This window comes from Petromyzon marinus, chromosome 33, assembly GCF_048934315.1.
Source record: "Petromyzon marinus isolate PM22_M1 ecotype Great Lakes invasive population chromosome 33, UKy_Petmar_22M1.pri1.0, whole genome shotgun sequence".
Taxonomy (NCBI): Eukaryota; Metazoa; Chordata; class Hyperoartia; order Petromyzontiformes; family Petromyzontidae; genus Petromyzon; species Petromyzon marinus.
The window spans coordinates 8,127,790-8,148,051 of record NC_133699.1 but is presented as its reverse complement, the minus strand read 5'-3'; the positions used below and the strand labels follow the sequence as shown (position 1 = coordinate 8,148,051).

General features: G+C 41.4%; 1 protein-coding gene across 1 annotated transcript; it reads right to left on the bottom strand.

The window, feature by feature from the left end:
• Positions 1 to 13,337: 13,337 nt before the first annotated feature.
• Positions 13,338 to 18,928, bottom strand: LOC142929687 (ubiquitin carboxyl-terminal hydrolase 36-like). The gene is made up of 12 exons (XM_076071391.1): positions 18,890 to 18,928; positions 18,375 to 18,573; positions 17,780 to 17,977; positions 17,531 to 17,641; positions 17,093 to 17,195; positions 16,452 to 16,519; positions 15,215 to 15,285; positions 14,979 to 15,052; positions 14,751 to 14,859; positions 14,201 to 14,344; positions 13,614 to 13,714; positions 13,338 to 13,350 (listed from the first exon to the last, which is right to left on the bottom strand). The coding sequence occupies exons 1-12, from the start codon at positions 18,926 to 18,928 to the stop codon at positions 13,338 to 13,340; spliced, it is 1,230 nt and encodes a 409-aa protein (XP_075927506.1).
• Positions 18,929 to 20,262: the final 1,334 nt, after the last annotated feature.

The following is a 20,262-nucleotide window of genomic DNA, read 5'->3' as shown; positions in this document are numbered from 1 at the left end:
GAGGTCACGTCCCAGACCCAATCTTCATGCTCTAGGCCAGTGTTTTTCTCTAATTTCCAGAGGTGGGGGGGGGGGGGGGCTACTTTCGCCAATAACACATCAGTGTGATGGTCGCCACGTATTTAAAATTATTGTGATTTTCCAGCACGATGAACATTTTTCAAATTTGTATTGTCGGGGGCTGCCCGTTAGGGGCCACACTAAAGGCCATCAGGGGCCACCAGTGGCCCGCGGGACTTGCAATGAAGAACACTGCTCTAGGCAATCATCGGCACCCTCACCGGTTGCATTCAATAATCGATTTTTACCAGGGCTTCTGCACACTGGTATGATTATCTGACCATACTGCACCATTCCGATCAGTGTGGTTTGAAGGCAGGGACCAAACGTGGGGATCATAAAAGTGCAGTAGAACAGTGGATATTGCTGCATGTAGCCCCAAAGCCTTTAACAAGCTGGTATGACCACCTATTTATCACTATCCAGCTCAAGTCTGCTTGGCTTCCGAGATCGGGTACATTCCGGGTGATTGTCACAGGTGGCATTAATATACATGGTAGATATTTAATTACATTACTGCAAGGTAGACCTTATAAATGCCACGTGAGCAGATGGCCATAGTAGGTATACAATAATACGCGAGTTTTTTTATGTAAGTTTATTCTGTAAATGTAATGACGATCTGTACAAAATCGGAAAGCGTCTTATAATGTCACGTACGTTCATGTACTCAATTAAAAGCACACCAGGGTACAATATATGTACAGTACAACGATGAACTGCAGATTTGGGGCCTGCAATGAAGTTTCAAACTAGTATATTTGTTTTATTTTCGTGAACGGCATCTGCAGCATCTGGTTTAAGTACGGCAGCGCTGGCGACAATTTCACACATGAGTGGCCACTCTTATCCTTGGTTAGTTTATAACATGGAACACACAAGCCCGAATGAGTGCCACCAGAAATGTGCGACCTTGTAAAGTGAGCGGTATATTACAACACAACATCGCGATAGCAAGTGCAAAAAATATATATATACTGTTTATACGTATATCACAGCGAAATTGCTTTTTCTCAGGCCAAGCAAATGTGTGGAAGCAGACAAGCGAGCGAATGAATATAGCAGGCGTTACTAAAAAGATCTCCAAAATTCTAAACAAACACAAGTTCCTGGTCCGGTTCAATACAGTACGCAAATTTCGTGATCTGATCCCATCCGTGAATGATGTCATTCCTGACTTACAGTACCCCGGGGTTTACAAATTGAGCTGCACTTGTGGTGATTGCTATATCGGGGAGACGACACGACATGTCTCTGACCGAATTCGCGAGCACAAATCAGATTTGAAATACGGCAGAACGAATTATTCTGCCGTAGCTAACCACTGTTACAATGCTGTTGGTGATCACGATATAGTTTTCTCCAATGCCAAGGTCCTTTGTAAACCCACGGGTTTTCATCAGAGATTTATCCACGAGGCAATTCAGATTTAAAAACACCCACAATTTCACCCGAGAAGATGGTTTCAAATTAAGCAACCATTGGAAAGATCTTCTTTGGTTCTTTCGGTAAAGTCACGTAGAATGAGAATAAAATAATAAATTGATAAAATAAAATAACACAATAATATAATAATATTCTCTCTCTTTGTGAGAATATTATTGCGTTATTTTATTTCATCAATTTATTATTTTATTCTCATTCTACGTGACTTTACCGAAAGAACCAAAGAAGATGAATCATTGCAGTCACGAAAGCTTTAAATCGAAACATTGGAAAGATGTTGTAAATCATACCAAACAATAAACTAATTTTCAATGGTATTTATCCAAATAGTGATATACCAAACTTTCACAGAAGCTTATTTCACTTCACACCTACATTTGTAAACTCCCCCCCCCCCCGTGCCGGTCCTCTACGTTCCACTTCACACCCCCTCCCCCCCTCCGTGCCGGTCCTCTTGTGCTTTACGGTCATTTTATGCTAATTCCTTTGTCAAAGCGTTTGGTTTCCTCCCACACAGCTTAAAAGGACGCGACCTGGGCTGGACTGTCTTCACTCCAACGCTGTCCTCGTGACAGTACGGTCCCCTTCACCTGATGAAGGCCACTTGTGTTGTGGCCGAAACATCGTGATTTTTGTTGTTTTATTTTTTTACCTACGTGACTTTACCCAATAGAACCAAAGAGTACAGCTTTATCCTATTGGTGGTTTTATTCCGCGCGAGTATCCCGCTAACTACTAGTGTCTGTGCGAGTCAGCAGGCCCTCCAAACCTATTCCTCGAGGAGTCCAGATTCAGCTTATCCTGCATATAGCTCCGTTTCCTACCCTCTATTCAATAGCCCAAACTTACCTCTCCTCTACTTACGATTCCTTCCACTCTGCTGCGCTGAACGCTGTAGAAAGGCGATACTGTGAGTCGTCTCCGGAGAGGGTTGAGTCTAGCTGCGCTGGGCTCATCGCACGGAGATAGATAAGTCACTGCGTGTGAAGAGATAGACGAGTCAATGTGTGTGAGGGAGATAGAGAGAGAACCACTGTGTGTGCGGGGAGTGAAGAAGAGACTGTGTGGGGAGACAAGGAGTATGAGCGGACGGTGCTGAGGGGAATTCGAGTGTTCGAGTTGGCGGAGCGCAGAGAGGATAAATTATAGTGTGTGTGTGTGAAATTATATATAGTGTGTGTGAAATTATATATAGTGTGTGTGTGTAATGATATATATAGTGTGTGTAATGATATAGTGTGTGTGTAATGATATATAGTGTGTGTGTGTAATTATATAGTGTGTGTTTGTGTGTAATGATATATATAGTGTGTGTGTAATGATATATAGTGTGTGTGTGTAATGATATATATAGTGTGTGTGTGAAATTATATATAGTGTGTGTGTGTAATGATATATAGTGTGTGTGTGTAATGATATATATAGTGTGTGTAATGATATATATAGTGTGTGTGTGTAATGATATATAGTGTGTGTGTGTAATGATATTTATAGTGTGTGTGTGTAATGATATATAGTGTGTGTGTGTAATGATATATATAGTGTGTGTGAAATTATATATAGTGTGTGTGTGAAATTGTATAGTGTGTGTGTGAAATTATAGTGTGTGTGTGTAATGATATATAGTGTGTGTGTGTAATGATATATAGTGTGTGTGTGAAATTATAGTGTGTGTGTGTAATTATATATAGTGTGTGTGTGTGAAATTATATATAGTGTGTGTGTATGTGAAATTATAGTGTGTGTGTGTGTGCAATGATATATAGTGTGTGTGTGAAATTATATATAGTGTGTGTGTGAAATTATATATAGTGTGTGTGTGTAATGATATATAGTGTGTGTGTGTAATGATATATAGTGTATGTGTGTAATGATATATAGTGTGTGTGTGTAATGATATATAGTGTGTGTGTGTCTAATGATATAAAGTGTGTGTGTGTAATGATATAAAGTGTGTGTGTGTAATGATATATAGTGTGTGTGTGTAATGATATAAAGTGTGTGTGTGTAATGATATATAGTGTGTGTGTGTAATGATATATAGTGTGTGTGTGTAATGATATATAGTGTGTGTGTGTAATGATATATAGTGTGTGTGTGTAATGATATAAAGTGTGTGTGTGTAATGATATATATAGTGTGTGTGTAATGATATATATAGTGTGTGTGTGTGAAATTGTACAGTGTGTGTGTGTGAAATTATATATAGTGTGTGTGTGTGAAATTATAGTGTGTGTGTGTAATTATATATAGTGTGTGTGAACTTATAGTGTGTGTGTGTAATGATATATAGTGTGTGTGTGAAATTATATATAGTGTGTGTGAAATTATAGTGTGTGTGTGTAATGATATATATATAGTGTGTGTGTAATGATATAAAGTGTGTGTGTAATGATATATAGTGTATGTGTGTAATGATATATAGTGTGTGTGTGTGATGATATATAGTGTGTGTGTGTGATGATATATAGTGTGTGTGTGTAATGATATAGTGTGTGTGTAATGATATAAAGTGTGTGTGTGTAATGATATATAGTGTGTGTAATGATATATAGTGTGTGTGTAATGATATATAGTGTGTGTGTGTAATGATTGATATATAGTGTGTGTGTGTAATGATATATAGTGTGTGTGTGTAATGATATATAGTGTGTGTGTGTAATGATATATAGTGTGTGTGTGTAATGATATAAAGTGTGTGTGTGTAATGATATAAAGTGTGTGTGTGTAATGATATAAAGTGTGTGTGTAATGATATATATAGTGTGTTTGTGTGTGTAATGATATATATAGTGTGTGTGTAATGATATATATATAGTGTGTGTGTAATGATATATAGTGTGTGTGTGTAATGATATATAGTGTGTGTGTGTAATGATATATATAGTGTGTGTGTAATGATATATAGTGTGTGTGTAATGATATATATAGTGTGTATTGATATATAGTGTGTGTGTGTAATGATATATATATAGTGTGTGTGTAATGATATATAGTGTGTGTGTAATGATATATAGTGTGTGTGTGTAATGATATATATAGTGTGTGTGTAATGATATATAGTGTGTGTGTAATGATATATATAGTGTGTAATGATATATTGTGTGTGTAATGATATATATAGTGTGTGTGTAATGATATATAGTGTGTGTGTAATGATATATAGTGGGTGTGTAATGATATATAGTGTGTGTGTGTAATGATATATATAGTGTGTGTGTAATGATATATATAGTGTGTGTGTAATGATATATAGTGTGTGTGTGTAATGATATATAGTGTGTGTGTGAAATTATAGTGTGTGTGTGTAATTATATATAGTGTGTGTGTGTGAAATTATATATAGTGTGTGTGTATGTGAAATTATAGTGTGTGTGTGTGTGCAATGATATATAGTGTGTGTGTGAAATTATATATAGTGTGTGTGTGAAATTATATATAGTGTGTGTGTGTAATGATATATAGTGTGTGTGTGTAATGATATATAGTGTATGTGTGTAATGATATATAGTGTGTGTGTGTAATGATATATAGTGTGTGTGTGTCTAATGATATAAAGTGTGTGTGTGTAATGATATAAAGTGTGTGTGTGTAATGATATATAGTGTGTGTGTGTAATGATATAAAGTGTGTGTGTGTAATGATATATAGTGTGTGTGTGTAATGATATATAGTGTGTGTGTGTAATGATATATAGTGTGTGTGTGTAATGATATATAGTGTGTGTGTGTAATGATATAAAGTGTGTGTGTGTAATGATATATATAGTGTGTGTGTAATGATATATATAGTGTGTGTGTGTGAAATTGTACAGTGTGTGTGTGTGAAATTATATATAGTGTGTGTGTGTGAAATTATAGTGTGTGTGTGTAATTATATATAGTGTGTGTGAACTTATAGTGTGTGTGTGTAATGATATATAGTGTGTGTGTGAAATTATATATAGTGTGTGTGAAATTATAGTGTGTGTGTGTAATGATATATATATAGTGTGTGTGTAATGATATAAAGTGTGTGTGTAATGATATATAGTGTATGTGTGTAATGATATATAGTGTGTGTGTGTGATGATATATAGTGTGTGTGTGTGATGATATATAGTGTGTGTGTGTAATGATATAGTGTGTGTGTAATGATATAAAGTGTGTGTGTGTAATGATATATAGTGTGTGTAATGATATATAGTGTGTGTGTAATGATATATAGTGTGTGTGTGTAATGATTGATATATAGTGTGTGTGTGTAATGATATATAGTGTGTGTGTGTAATGATATATAGTGTGTGTGTGTAATGATATATAGTGTGTGTGTGTAATGATATAAAGTGTGTGTGTGTAATGATATAAAGTGTGTGTGTGTAATGATATAAAGTGTGTGTGTAATGATATATATAGTGTGTTTGTGTGTGTAATGATATATATAGTGTGTGTGTAATGATATATATATAGTGTGTGTGTAATGATATATAGTGTGTGTGTGTAATGATATATAGTGTGTGTGTGTAATGATATATATAGTGTGTGTGTAATGATATATAGTGTGTGTGTAATGATATATATAGTGTGTATTGATATATAGTGTGTGTGTGTAATGATATATATATAGTGTGTGTGTAATGATATATAGTGTGTGTGTGTAATGATATATAGTGTGTGTGTGTCTAATGATATAAAGTGTGTGTGTGTAATGATATAAAGTGTGTGTGTGTAATGATATATAGTGTGTGTGTGTAATGATATAAAGTGTGTGTGTGTAATGATATATAGTGTGTGTGTGTAATGATATATAGTGTGTGTGTGTAATGATATATAGTGTGTGTGTGTAATGATATATAGTGTGTGTGTGTAATGATATAAAGTGTGTGTGTGTAATGATATATATAGTGTGTGTGTAATGATATATATAGTGTGTGTGTGTGAAATTGTACAGTGTGTGTGTGTGAAATTATATATAGTGTGTGTGTGTGAAATTATAGTGTGTGTGTGTAATTATATATAGTGTGTGTGAACTTATAGTGTGTGTGTGTAATGATATATAGTGTGTGTGTGAAATTATATATAGTGTGTGTGAAATTATAGTGTGTGTGTGTAATGATATATATATAGTGTGTGTGTAATGATATAAAGTGTGTGTGTAATGATATATAGTGTATGTGTGTAATGATATATAGTGTGTGTGTGTGATGATATATAGTGTGTGTGTGTGATGATATATAGTGTGTGTGTGTAATGATATAGTGTGTGTGTAATGATATAAAGTGTGTGTGTGTAATGATATATAGTGTGTGTAATGATATATAGTGTGTGTGTAATGATATATAGTGTGTGTGTGTAATGATTGATATATAGTGTGTGTGTGTAATGATATATAGTGTGTGTGTGTAATGATATATAGTGTGTGTGTGTAATGATATATAGTGTGTGTGTGTAATGATATAAAGTGTGTGTGTGTAATGATATAAAGTGTGTGTGTGTAATGATATAAAGTGTGTGTGTAATGATATATATAGTGTGTTTGTGTGTGTAATGATATATATAGTGTGTGTGTAATGATATATATATAGTGTGTGTGTAATGATATATAGTGTGTGTGTGTAATGATATATAGTGTGTGTGTGTAATGATATATATAGTGTGTGTGTAATGATATATAGTGTGTGTGTAATGATATATATAGTGTGTATTGATATATAGTGTGTGTGTGTAATGATATATATATAGTGTGTGTGTAATGATATATAGTGTGTGTGTAATGATATATAGTGTGTGTGTGTAATGATATATATAGTGTGTGTGTAATGATATATAGTGTGTGTGTAATGATATATATAGTGTGTAATGATATATTGTGTGTGTAATGATATATATAGTGTGTGTGTAATGATATATAGTGTGTGTGTAATGATATATAGTGGGTGTGTAATGATATATAGTGTGTGTGTGTAATGATATATATAGTGTGTGTGTAATGATATATATAGTGTGTGTGTAATGATATATAGTGTGTGTGTGTAATGATATATAGTGTGTGTGTGCGGAACGATGGAAATAAAAGTGACGGTGGAAGAAAGGCGATTGTCGTCCGAGTGAATCCAAGGCACTACACACACATACAAGCATTTGTTAAATTAATCGTTTATAAACATGGGAGGTAGGGGGGAGGGGGCTGGCTTTCATTTCTCTGCCGGAGTCAAAGGCACAGATGTACAAAAATGACACATTAACCACTGCACCGCTTGCGGAAGCACAAAACGCGACTACAAAGCGTGCGGAAGCGGGCTGGTCATGCATGGCCCTTTAGGACCGACTGTGCCGGACAGTGCGCCCATAAGGGGGCTTTTTGCCAGAACGCTGCACACCTGCACCTGCACCGCCTCGGTCTCTTGTTGAGCAGCATGATGTCTTCCGAGGATGGGGTACCAGCCTCCATGGACACAACCGCACCGTTCAGGTCCTGCGCCGGATCACAACGGGCTAAGGTTGACATCTGTGTTCGGCAGGACCCCCCCCCACCGCACCTGCCCTCGTGCTTGCCCAAAGTGCATAATTAATTATTAACTCGCTCGCTCACGCCGTAGAAACACCATTGCAGAAAAAAACACCCAACAATAACACATTTAAATTCAGGGGAGCGAGGTGGCTGAGAAGTGAGAGCATGGAACCAGAACTGCCGAAATCCTGGATTTGAATCCAAGCAACCACCCAGATTTAAATTGGGTTTTGGAGTGGAATGAGTTGATGGTCTCAGCTCAGTCACCCATTGAACGCACCCAAATAACATTTAATGTAACACTTAATTTGGCTAAATTCCAGCTTTGAGAATAAAAAATCAGTTTCACTGTCATCATACACAAACCAATCTCGCAGAAAAGTGCACGGATTTTGCACATTCTTTTCCATGTTCTTTGTGATCCAAGTGTTATGCCAGGCAATATGCACAGAATATAATTGTTTTGTAGACACTCATCTCTAGTTCATTATTTTGATCCCTTTTCACCTTCAATAATTGCCCTTGATACACACTTAGATTTCCCAGATGTCTCCCTCTAATATTTCTCCAGTTTAAATAAAAGATTGATCCAGTTTAAACAGCGACTTTGATTCAATGATTATTTCCTCTTGTTCCGTGAACTTTTTTCATGGCTTTTGTTTTGTTCATTTATCTTTCGCCCCACTTTGCAGCCTTCTTTGGTATTTCTTCAATAATTTCCTGTATTACTTTACTTTTGGTTGTTATAATGACGATGTCATTAGGGAATCTGAGATGGCTATTTTTTCTACAATTTATCAAATCTAATTTTCAGAAAATGTGTGAGTGGATTTGTGAATAGCCTTGTTTGACTCATCTTCCACTATGAATTTTGTTACTTCCTTCATCAAAATATCAGTGTAGGTTGTTAATATTTTGTACATTGTTTTTATTTCCAAACATGTTATATTTAATGTAGGCCTTGATTCGAGAACTTAAATGAGTATCAATTTTCATTGCGTCAAGTACTTCTTTCAGTCTACAAAGGCCAAGCACAATGGTAAATGATATTCATTAATTTTCAATTTAAAATCTAACATATACATAGGTTTTATAATTTTGCTCCAATATCTGGTCCCGCTTCTTTGATGGTGTCTACAGTTATACCATGGTTTGCTGCTTTGCAAGACAATGAGATATAGCCATGGCTTGGAAAGGCCTTAATTCAGCAGTGGATACATCGTGTCTGTGGATGATTGAACAAGGTAGCAACAATGCTTCGCAGAGACAGAATCATAAAACCAGGAAATCGTAACACATGACCCAGCGGGAAGCACATTCGCCACTCGTTACAGAGGTTCACAGTTCGAATCCGTCGGCCGCCCTCGTTATTACTGCGGTGTGCATCAACCATAAAAATAAGTGCCATCGACTTCAGAGTGGATGTAAAAAGAATCCTTGACATTATTCGCAAGAATGTGTGCCGGCATTCAAAGGGGTAAAATGATTACATTTACCAAAAGATTTCTCACTGGGATTATACGTAGCAATCTTCACTTCCTAGCGGGGAAAAGTTGGTTAGACCCTCCTGAAAACAAGTCATGAGACTCCATGAGGTTTCCTTCGGTAATCAGGCCTAGTAAAAAGCCAAATGAAACTCAATGTATAAATAAATAAACACTTTAACTCTTCCAACAAATTATACCTGAGGATTCGATTTGGCGAGAATTTATATCTTGTACCAGGCTTCTTCCCTCTCTTTAAACTTCATTTTCTCTCTGCAAAACCACAAATGTTAAATGTTAACAGTAACAGGAAAATGCACAGTCCTTGCTACTCAGCCTTTACATTTTTTATGTTTTACAAGAGACGCATGATCCTGCTTGGCCTGTCGAGTTTATAGTTTTAGACAATGGTTATTACGAATATGTAATGATGGTAGCATCACTACTGTGTACACACGCACAAGCGTGACGTCACTATGCGGGGGAGCGTCATGACCACGCGGGTCTACACACACGCATGACGTCATCCCGGCTGGAGGCGGGAATGACGTCAGGACCAGTGCTGGCCTCGGGAGGCCACGATGGTGGTGTGAGGCCGTGGCACTCTGTGACCCCGGCTGGACACGTGACTGGACCCCATTGTGGGCCGGGGGCCTAGGGGGCACCTTGGAGGGCACGTGGACAGCAGGGGGGCTTCGAGAGGGTTCTCGAAGGGAGGTGTGGCCGGGGCGGGGCCCGGGCACGCCGAGGCCTATATAACCAGCCTCCTCACGAGGTTCGAGGCTGCCCGTATCAAGAACGAAGATGCATCGTGAAGACGCCAAGAAGAGTCAAGCCTCCAGTCAGCGGACCTGGCAGTAGCCCACCTCGCTGGGTCACGCTAGAGTATTTGAGAAGTATGTGTTAGCTAGAGTAGGTTGGTGGTCACCACCTTATGTGCAGTGTTATATTACTTACCGTTCTAATAAATCAGCGTTGCCTCCCAAGGAGTCGTGTGTGCACCTAATTATCCTAGTCAGTATAATATGTGCACGATTACTACAACTTACCTGCTCGCTTTCACACGACGAGGAGGCGAGACGATCATCTTCGGGGCAGCCCCGGGGTTCTGCAGCCTCGGTGAAGGAGGGAGATGGCGCTGCAGGCGGGGCAGCAGCACGCACATCACGTCGCTGCTTCGCCGCCATCGAGAGAGAGAGCGACGGAGCTGGAGGAGAGAGGACGCCGCCGCTGCTGCTGCTGCGGGTGCCTGGGCGGGAAATTCGCGCGCGCATAGTGCACGCGCGGCCGCCATCTTGGCGGGCGGTCGGGACGCGGTTCCCGCCAAAACGCCGCTCCCGCCATTCTCAACGCCTGTGGAGGGAGATCTTGGGCCGTCTTGGTGGCATCCTGTGCTCACCATCCAAGAGTCTTCAAGTTCCACAGTGCAGCCTCCGTTCCTCACGGCCTCTCAGGCGAGTCGTGACACAATGCACCCGGCCCTAAAAACACACTTCACCCATCTTGCGTGCGCCGGGTTGCGATTATGTGTTTTTTTTTACTCGCTGGGTTGCGAAGCGTGTTAGTTGGGTTGGGTGCGTGTCAGATTGACGCGGCGCCCGTGCGTGTGTCTGCTTTGTAACAGCGTTAAGTACGGCGTCGGGATTGTTATCTTAAGGAGCCGGTTAATGATTAATTCTGCTATGTGGGGGGTCTCGGGCTCCGTTAAGATCCAGTGAATTGCCGGGTTAATGATTTGTTGACACTTTATTTGATTGCCTTTGCGGAGTCGCGATTGTTTTTGGGTATACAGTATGGAGCTTCGCTCGTGAATGTCGTCAATGTGTGACTGTGCGAAACTTTGCTTGTGAGTGTTAACAATGTATGCTTTGTATGGAGCTTTGTTCGTGATTGTTAATATATAGCTTGTGCCACATTTGTTAACGAAGTGTTGATTTATGGGATTTTTCTCGAGATCGCGATGTGTGGACTGTATGTACTGCATAGACTGTCTCTCTGCACTGATACGGGTTGTGACGTACATTGTTGTGATCCTTGGTACGGATCGTTAAATTGTGATGATATGGTGCCAGTGATTTGGATTGTGCTGCTGGCTGTGGCTAATCTGGGCCAAAGATCCTGACCAGAATGCCCCTGGCATTGTTGCGTGTTGACACACGAGTGTGGTCCCGTCATGGTGTGGCTGATGGCTTGACCTGGCGGCCCGGAGATCGAGACACTCCGAGGCGCGTCTGAGACAGTGAGCCAGAGGCTCAGGGAGCTGGTGGTGAGTTGCTCTCTCAGCTCGGTTGGTACAGCTAAATGCTGCAATGCGAGGCTTGGAGAGAGGGGTTGGTGTGTCCTCTCAACCCGGTTGGGACAGCTGATTGCTGCAATGCGAGTCCTGGAGAGAGGTGTTCTTGTGTCTTCTCAGCTCGGTCGGAACAGCTACATGCTGCGATGCGAGTCTTGCAGAGAGACTGGGTTATAATTCCCCCGATACGGCCGACAGGTGCGCGTCGGAAAGGCGGGGGGTGCTACCGAGTGGCATGAGATGTCTGGGTTGGCCTTCAAGGGAGGGCTTCTAAGTTGTGCGAGCGCGGAAAACGCGCGTGGGGCCGCCATTTTGTGAGCGTGGTAAACCGCAGGGGATGCGGCTCGTGCATGCGGCCGCCATTTTGTACGTGCATGGGTATTTGTGTGAACCATTTCTGGGCAAGAGCAGGCATTTTTTTTGTCACGTCGATTTAACATTTTTTGCAAAAAATGTAGATACTGAGGCAACGCTGAAGTGCGACTTCTTTGCCCAGTACATGGGTCAACCTGGAAGCATGACTTCCTTGACCCGGGATGTTGTACAACATCCAACGGTTGTACCTTTGGGTGCAGCATACTGGCTCGACCTTGAAGAGTGACTTCCTTGAGCCAGTACATGGGTCGACCCTGAAGTGCGACTTCTTGACCTGGGACGTAGGGAGACGTCCGGAATGTTAAGTGGTGTTTGTAGGTGGGTGTTAGACTTTCGGTCTTCGCCCTATTGCCACCTGTGGGGTGGAACGGTAACAGGGCGGTGTGAGACCCTGCCATCTATGGGGTGGTTGTGTGGTTTTGGTTTGATTTACCGGTGTTGGTTGTGCATCCAACGCGTCGGAATCTATGTATTTTTGTTTTTATTTCTTCCGCCGGGCAGAATACAGTGAAAAGTATAGCAAATATATACAATTAATACTAAACTATTTTTTATCCTACCAGGTAAAGCCTACTGAGCTATGAGCCTCTCATTCAGAAGCAACCTGGCAACAAATAATAGCTTAATAAACTGGTTTATCTTATAGAAATTTATTACAGCAAAATAATCAATAATCTAAACAAATGTTTGTGAAAGTTATCCCATCATATCAGATGTTTATTAATTTCCTTCTGAGAAACCTAGACCATTATCGCTCACTAGGCGGGTTAGGATTGAAAACTAACTACAGGCAGTCCCGGGATTATAGGGATGAAACTATAGTAATTAAAGAAAACAGTATGGGAGGCACAACTATTTCCGGCTATGGGATTTTACCTAGATTTGGGGGAAATTGTTGAGTTTCCGACATACGGAAAATTCAGGTTGCGGATTTTCCTCGGGAACCTAACGCTTCCGTAACCCGGGGATTGCCTGTAAGGAGGGAGCATCTGATATCAGTCTAAATCTCTAAGTCTCCAATGTGTCTGCTAAGGTGCGCGTGTGTGTGTATGCAGTGTGTCTCCGGCTCGTCTTCTTTCTTCCTTGAGTGTCCTTCTTTGTGTAGTCCGAGCACTTGGGAGCTCTCTTTGTGTCCTTGATGCCACCCAGTTTGAAGACTGAGAGTCCTCGATGTCCACTGGGATAGCATTCTACTCTGGTGACCTACACATAGCACACATCATCACCACCACAATTATTCCACTGGCCAACAGGACACCACAGAAAACTGCCTGTCATTGAAACTACCTAGAGAAATGAATTGCACCGAAAATGGCTGATAACTCACGTGGTAACCACCTTCAAAATATAATTGTGGGCCGAGTAAGAGTGCGTACAACACTGTCAGACAACACTGTTTGACTTAGGGTAAATTCTCCAGTTTGAGGTTTTATGGTTTGTGAAAATACATCATGAGTACAACTTACCTCATATAGAAGAAGATGTAAGCCTGGTCTTGAAGAACCTCTGACTTGGCGACTGGCTCCACGTCAGCATCGTCCATTCTGAACCAGCTGCCATTGCTGACCTGAAGGAAAAAAATACATGTACACTTAATTACGATCATTACCCAATTGCACCTGACTCATTTAAAAAACAGCCATAGTGAGAGATCATGAAAGTGGAATATTATATGGAAGTTAACACGTGTACTCATATGCTTCGTGTGTGTGTATGTATTATCATAGTGGGAAACAGTAGCGTAGCGGTTAGCACATTGCACTACGAACCCGGCAACCAGAGGTCGATTCCCGCTTACGACGTAACACCAGTGACGATTATCTCAACTGGTCCTGGGCCTCGTTCCCTCGGTCCACTCAGCATCAAATGAATACATGGTGCAATATGTAAAAATTACCACTCGGGATAAAGGCGGCCGGGCGTAGTGCTGGCCACCCACCCCCGCATGTGTCATTCTGGCTTTGACAGGTGCTCATGAACAGCACTTGCCCCAACAGTCGGGTAAGGCTATATGGGGGATATTTGTTTTTTTGTTTATCATGCAGAACATCACCTTGTTGTATGAGTAGTAGTGGCCGCTATTGGTGGTGGTCCCGTGGTGCACAATCACCGAGTAGAGTGAATAAAGTTCCTGCTCGTGCACAACCTGATTGGACATGAACGGCCGTATGTCGAGTTTTTCAGGGAAGAGGAACTCCTACAAGGGATGAGGGAGGAGACAGTGATGGGCCAAGCATTAAAAGAGAGGAAAATAGGGAGCTGGCTAAGCAGGGGCAGAAGAGGGGAGCAAATTAACGTATTGGCGGTACACTGGTGCACCGTATATATAAAAAACTAAAATCACATTTTTCACAATGATATATTTTCCTACGATTCGCAACCCATTTCAGGAAATATTGTGGGGGTGCGTCAAAATAATTTATCGTGATCTCAAAGCAGTCGGAAGATGAGTGTCGGTTCACATTTTGATGTTCTACTGTTTTATGAGGACCGGTGTGTCATGCTGCACCGGTGTACCGCCAATACGTCCAAATGACAAAAAACGTTGAATACAAAATATATCTGAATATCAGATTGCATTCTGTGCAGGAAGTAAAATTCACCCTGTCGATTTTGTGCCCAAACTCATCGTATCGCTTAATGGTGACGATAAGCACATTGTGCACCACGTGCAGGCTCACTCTCTTTGTTGATTTCCCCACGCGTGAGCACCTGTTCGCCAGACAATAGCAACGTTAGTTTACGGACGAGGTGCGTGTTTGATCACACACTGTATAAATGGGGATATACACGAACGTTTCAAGGTGCACGATGGAAGATTGCATACTCACATTCCACATCTGTATTCTGCAAGATTCTCGGTCTTTGTGAATTCATACAAAGCCTTCACCAGATCCAGGGATTTCTGTCAAAAGCCAAGAAAGCACAATAATGGAAATTATTACTTGGAATAGAAATTCAGAAAATAATGAGCTAAGTGGCTCTCTGCAGTTAACTGGTTGTGGTACATAAATATAATGAATGACAAAAAAAATCGACATCAGGCTGCAGCCTTCCCAATTCTTACGTTGATATTAAGAGAGATGTCAAGGCAAGAGTCCAACGTGTCTGAGATGCTGAAGCACTGCGTGCACTCAACTGTGAAAACACATCATATGAAAACATACAATATTACTGCTGCACATTGCATAATCATAATCAAAAGTATTCACACGTTAACTGCCTAATATCATGAAAATGTTCAGATACCACCAACCCAGATGCGGCTATAATTGTTATGTGAAAACATATTTGGTGAAAGCTGTAATGGCTATTAAATACATGTATTGTTGATACTGTGTTGGCAGTGGTGCCCTAACATAAATCACAGGTACTCAACACATCCGTCAATAGCACTCCCTTACAAGGAAAAATATGCAATTGGTGACATTTTCAGGAGTGATCTTTATTCATAGCACAGAAGCCAGAAACATAGGGTGGGCTACGAGTTGGATGCTGCACTGTACACCACGTGGCCTGATGAGAAATTACATTTGGCGTACAGAAACCTTTGATTAACTCTTGCGTAATAAGCATGTGAAATCTTTTTCCGTATTCGGCATCTTTTCTTACTTGTGTAGTCATTGATGATCGGGATGGTCTGCTAATAATACAACTTTCTATTAACGATGAAATACCGGCAACTACAAAACACCGCTGACTGCCACGCGCATGATGGCTTCGCCCTCATCGTCCAAAATAGCTCCGCCCCTTTTTACCCTGAGGACCTCGTCTAAATTGTCACATGAATGATGACATAAACTAATTTGTATTCAATGTTAAAGTTTAAAATGTTGCTGGCAGATTGCATGTTGGGTAGCCTCGTCGCAGCGTGGTCAAAGAAATAAGCATTAGCACAATCCAGTTAATGATGTTCGTATATTGTATTATATTTTTATTATTTTATAGTTTCCCTTCTACGTGGTGACTTCACCGAAAGAACCAAGAATATGAATCCCTGCAGTCACGAAAGCTTTAAATCAAAAGATGTTCGTATAGTTGATGCAACCCCTTTTAACCTAGAGAACTCCACAGGAATGGGAGTAGAGTGAATGATATAACTTGTAAACAATGAAAGAGAAACGGGAAAGGGAATGCATATTTTGTGCATGTGTGCTTATGTCCTTGTGTACGTGTTTTTTTTTTACATCTACAGAGAATATAAGGTTGCATGCGAGAGCTTGCATAGCCCAGTATGGATTGTGAAATTGGGTGAAATCACTACTTAAAGGGTGAATGTTTCCAGAAGGAGCACAGGTACCTACCTCTCGATTTCAGGTACCCCCTGAAGATCTGGTGGATCAATGTTGGGGTCTCCATGTCAATATTCAGCCTGGAAAAACACGCAATGAAACACACAGACAGCTACTCCAGAGGCAATGTCTTTACGAGATGAACACTCGGGAGAGTTACATGTTTTTCCCTACTAGTATTAACTCGCTGAAGTGGCAATGTCTTAACTACCTCGGCAGCTATACAGGTCATGGGTTTGATCCCAATGCTGACGCCTGTAAATTTGCAGTTTGCATTTACTCCCTGTGGTTGCGTGTATTTTTTTTATTTGAGCCCACCGATTTTTCCCTCCACATTTAGAAACAAGCATTTAGTGTATTTGTTAAATAATAATTAAAATAAAGTGAATACAAATATGAATAATAAAATATAAAATTAAAATAAAAACCAAAAAAACACTAATGTAGACTGGTTCTTAATCGGAGTGAGCGTACTGGCAGTCTATAATGTAGACTGTAGCCTGGTTTTTAAGCTTGGTGAGCGTATTGGCAGTCAATAATGTAGACTGTAGCCTGGTTATCCTGAGAACATATTTTTTTCTGAACAATCCAGGCATCCATGTGCTGGTATTGTGCAACTATTTATGGAGTTTGCTGGGGCATGCAGTACTTACTGGCTTTGGTTGAAGAGGCAGGATTGGTGCAGCGTATCTATCACGTAACTCAGAAAGACATGCGCATCTTCCTGCCTGCCAAAACACAGGTCCTCGCCGATGTCTGTGTGGAAATGGACAGAGGTCACAGATGATGTGGTCACACAGTTGCTGGCACAGTATATAGCTTATGAAGTCCCTCATCAACTAAATTGGAAGATTTGTGGGTTAATCACAGAACTGGGTATGGCTGGCAGTGTTTAGAACGAGCATCAAGAGAGTAATGCAGGACCGGAAGAACATCCGATGCATTGGAGTTGTAAAATCAGTGCTGACCAAAACGAGTAATTTTCTGTTCGATATTGTATACAAAAACTGATTCAAACTGCCCTTTCAGGAGATCTTGAGATGACCGATGTTTCAACGTCAAAGACACTTGGGAATTGTGCTGGAACTTACTTTTGAAATTGAGAACTATGTCGATAGGATCGATGGCCATGCCCCGATTCATGAAGGTGTTGAAGACGTGTTTCTCCAACAGACACATCATGCAAAACTCAGTCTGTTTGCCTGTGAAGAGGGGCAGGGGTGACACACAGTGAAAATACAAACCAATCGCACAAATTGCCCAGCCGCGCACAGCCAGGTAATCTACACAACACTCGATTGTAGCTCGTCTCGAATGCAAAATATCTTGGGAGAACTCACAGGTCCATGAGTGATCGCTGTAAAGCAAAAAGTTTGCCAGCGGCGCCGTGTACGTGAGGCCCTGCAGGCTGGCATTCACGAAACACGTATTCCCGAGGTTGTTGAGCCCAGCACCCTCATGTAGATCCTCCTGCCACTTGAGAACTAAGTTGTCTGTCGCAGGTGTTATGAATTCTAAAGATGGAATGCTGTCCTCATCTGCACACATGACATGATGGAAACACATCATTAACGCTCACATCACTTTTATTATAACTCACAGCACTGCTGAAGGGAATGGTTTAAAAATTGGGTGCCTTAGCCTGTACCCGTGCTGGCATTTTTTTCGTGGTGCTGTTAGGTAGACACAATCCTCTTCACCAGCTGGCAAGATGCAAATGTATTAAATGTTTTTGAAGTGTTCAGCACTAGTAATCAGAATTGCCTGAAGAGCATCTTCAGCCTGTAAGTTTTACATCGACAGCAATGGCTAGACAACCACAGCAGCGTGACGAGATATCAAAGTGTACGTATGTGTGCACGTTGAACTTCTTTCACACCGTGCGTCGCCATCCATACTAATCAGAAGGACAGGGTAATGCCAGCAAACACTTACCTCCCGCATTAGGTTTGTGCAGCCCAGTCGTGCTGGACTCGGTCACGAAAGACACGGCGGATGGAACGGTGCTGTGTTGGATCTCCAGCCCCTTGTCATCTGCTGCTGACACCGCCGGGGGTGATGTGGATGCCTCATCCTTGACGACGATGCTGGAGATGGTGTCCCCTTCTGCCCGTTGAATACTCTTGGCCTCCTCCTACGACAGCAGTAAAAGCAGCCTTAAGTCACGGACACGCATCGCCACTACACTGCAGCATTGCTCAAACTGCGAAGTGCGGATTCTTATTTCGAACAACATGGCAAGCCAATCTAATAATGGAGACTCTGGTTTGCTTTTAGATACCTAGGATCTGTGCTTGTTTCCAAAGAAGTTGGACAAAAACATACTCCATGTCTAAATTCTCCTTAGTGATTCTCAAGACGTTACGTTAAAAAGATGCATGTGATATCACTTGAGCGCAAATACAGACCCATATGGACACATTCCCATACGGGTTTACATCCCTTCATACGCCCTCCCCATTCTTGCAGTGCGTGAAATTGGAAATCATGCATATTTTAAAACTCAAATGGCATAATGTGCTATTCATGCAACGGTTAGCAATCTGGTGTTGTACGGAATTTGGTGCTTCAATTTCCTGGCATGTCAGTAGAAATACATCCTTCCCACCTTTATTCACCCAGCAGTATAAATAGGGACACCACAGGTAGTCGATGGACAAGCCATGTGTGTTGTGGGGTCAGGTGTGGGTGCTCCCACATTTTCCAAGATGTTTGGATGTAGAAGGTGAGGTTCCTCTCGTGCAAACCCAACCGCGAGCAATCGTATGATCAAACAATTTCAAGGCTGCACCTTTACGTGTGGACTGGTCTTCTTTGCAAGTTTTGCAACGTAAAATAAAATTATTTTTTACCTTAATTTTATCAATACTGATCTATACTACAGTTTTTTTTCTTGTTAGATCGTGTAAATATATAAATGTTTCGTTAAACTGGCCACCATCCGACACAGCCAATTTGTAAGGTTTGTCACTTAAACAGATCGTGCCAATTCGTTACGAGTACAGCACACCGGTGTGCGTCGGTCGCTCTGCAGCTGGACTCAATGTAGAATCAGCAATACTCTGTCTTTCAGCTCTTGGAAATCACACTAGGTGACGCCTCACTACCCTGCGAGTCTTGCCAACGTCAGTGGGTAGCGACGGGGCCACTTTGGCTTCTGCTCGCCGCCCCCTGCTCTGCAGCTCGCCGGCTGGCGACCTGTTGCTCTCGTTCCCGATTGGAACTGCTCCTGAGCCGACCCACTGGTCGAACTCCCCGCGTTCCGACCTCCGAGTCGAACTCCCCGAGTTCCGACCCCCCTGGTCGAACTCTTCCGAGTTGCTCCTCCGAGTCGAACTGTCTCCCGAGAGTCGACCCACTGGTCGAACTCTGGTGAGCCGACCCCCCCCCGGGTCGAACTGAGGTTTCAATGCTCAGGATTCTCTTTTTATGCCCAAAAATCCCTTCACTCGGATCCTGCCCACAAGGCGGGGTTTCTTTCGATTTTTGCTGTGTCAGGATTTGTCCGTATGTATCTGTCCGTGTGTGTGTCTGTACGTGTGTCAGTGTGTATCCTTGTGCATCACCCACGGTATATTCCGTTGTCATACTCCTACCATAAAACCCACAAGTAAAACAATCAAATGTTATAAATTGTCTCGAAGGCGCCTCTCTGTCTGGGTGCACAACCTGGAGGGAGGGGCGATATTCCCTCCGACTTTCACCGACGCACAAAGAAATGGTTAAAAAGTTTTAAGTTAACATTTCATCTGAGTTCCATAGTTATGATTCTGTATTAATCCAAGGTCTGAGTCAGCTTCTCGTTGTGGTGTTTGACTCGTGT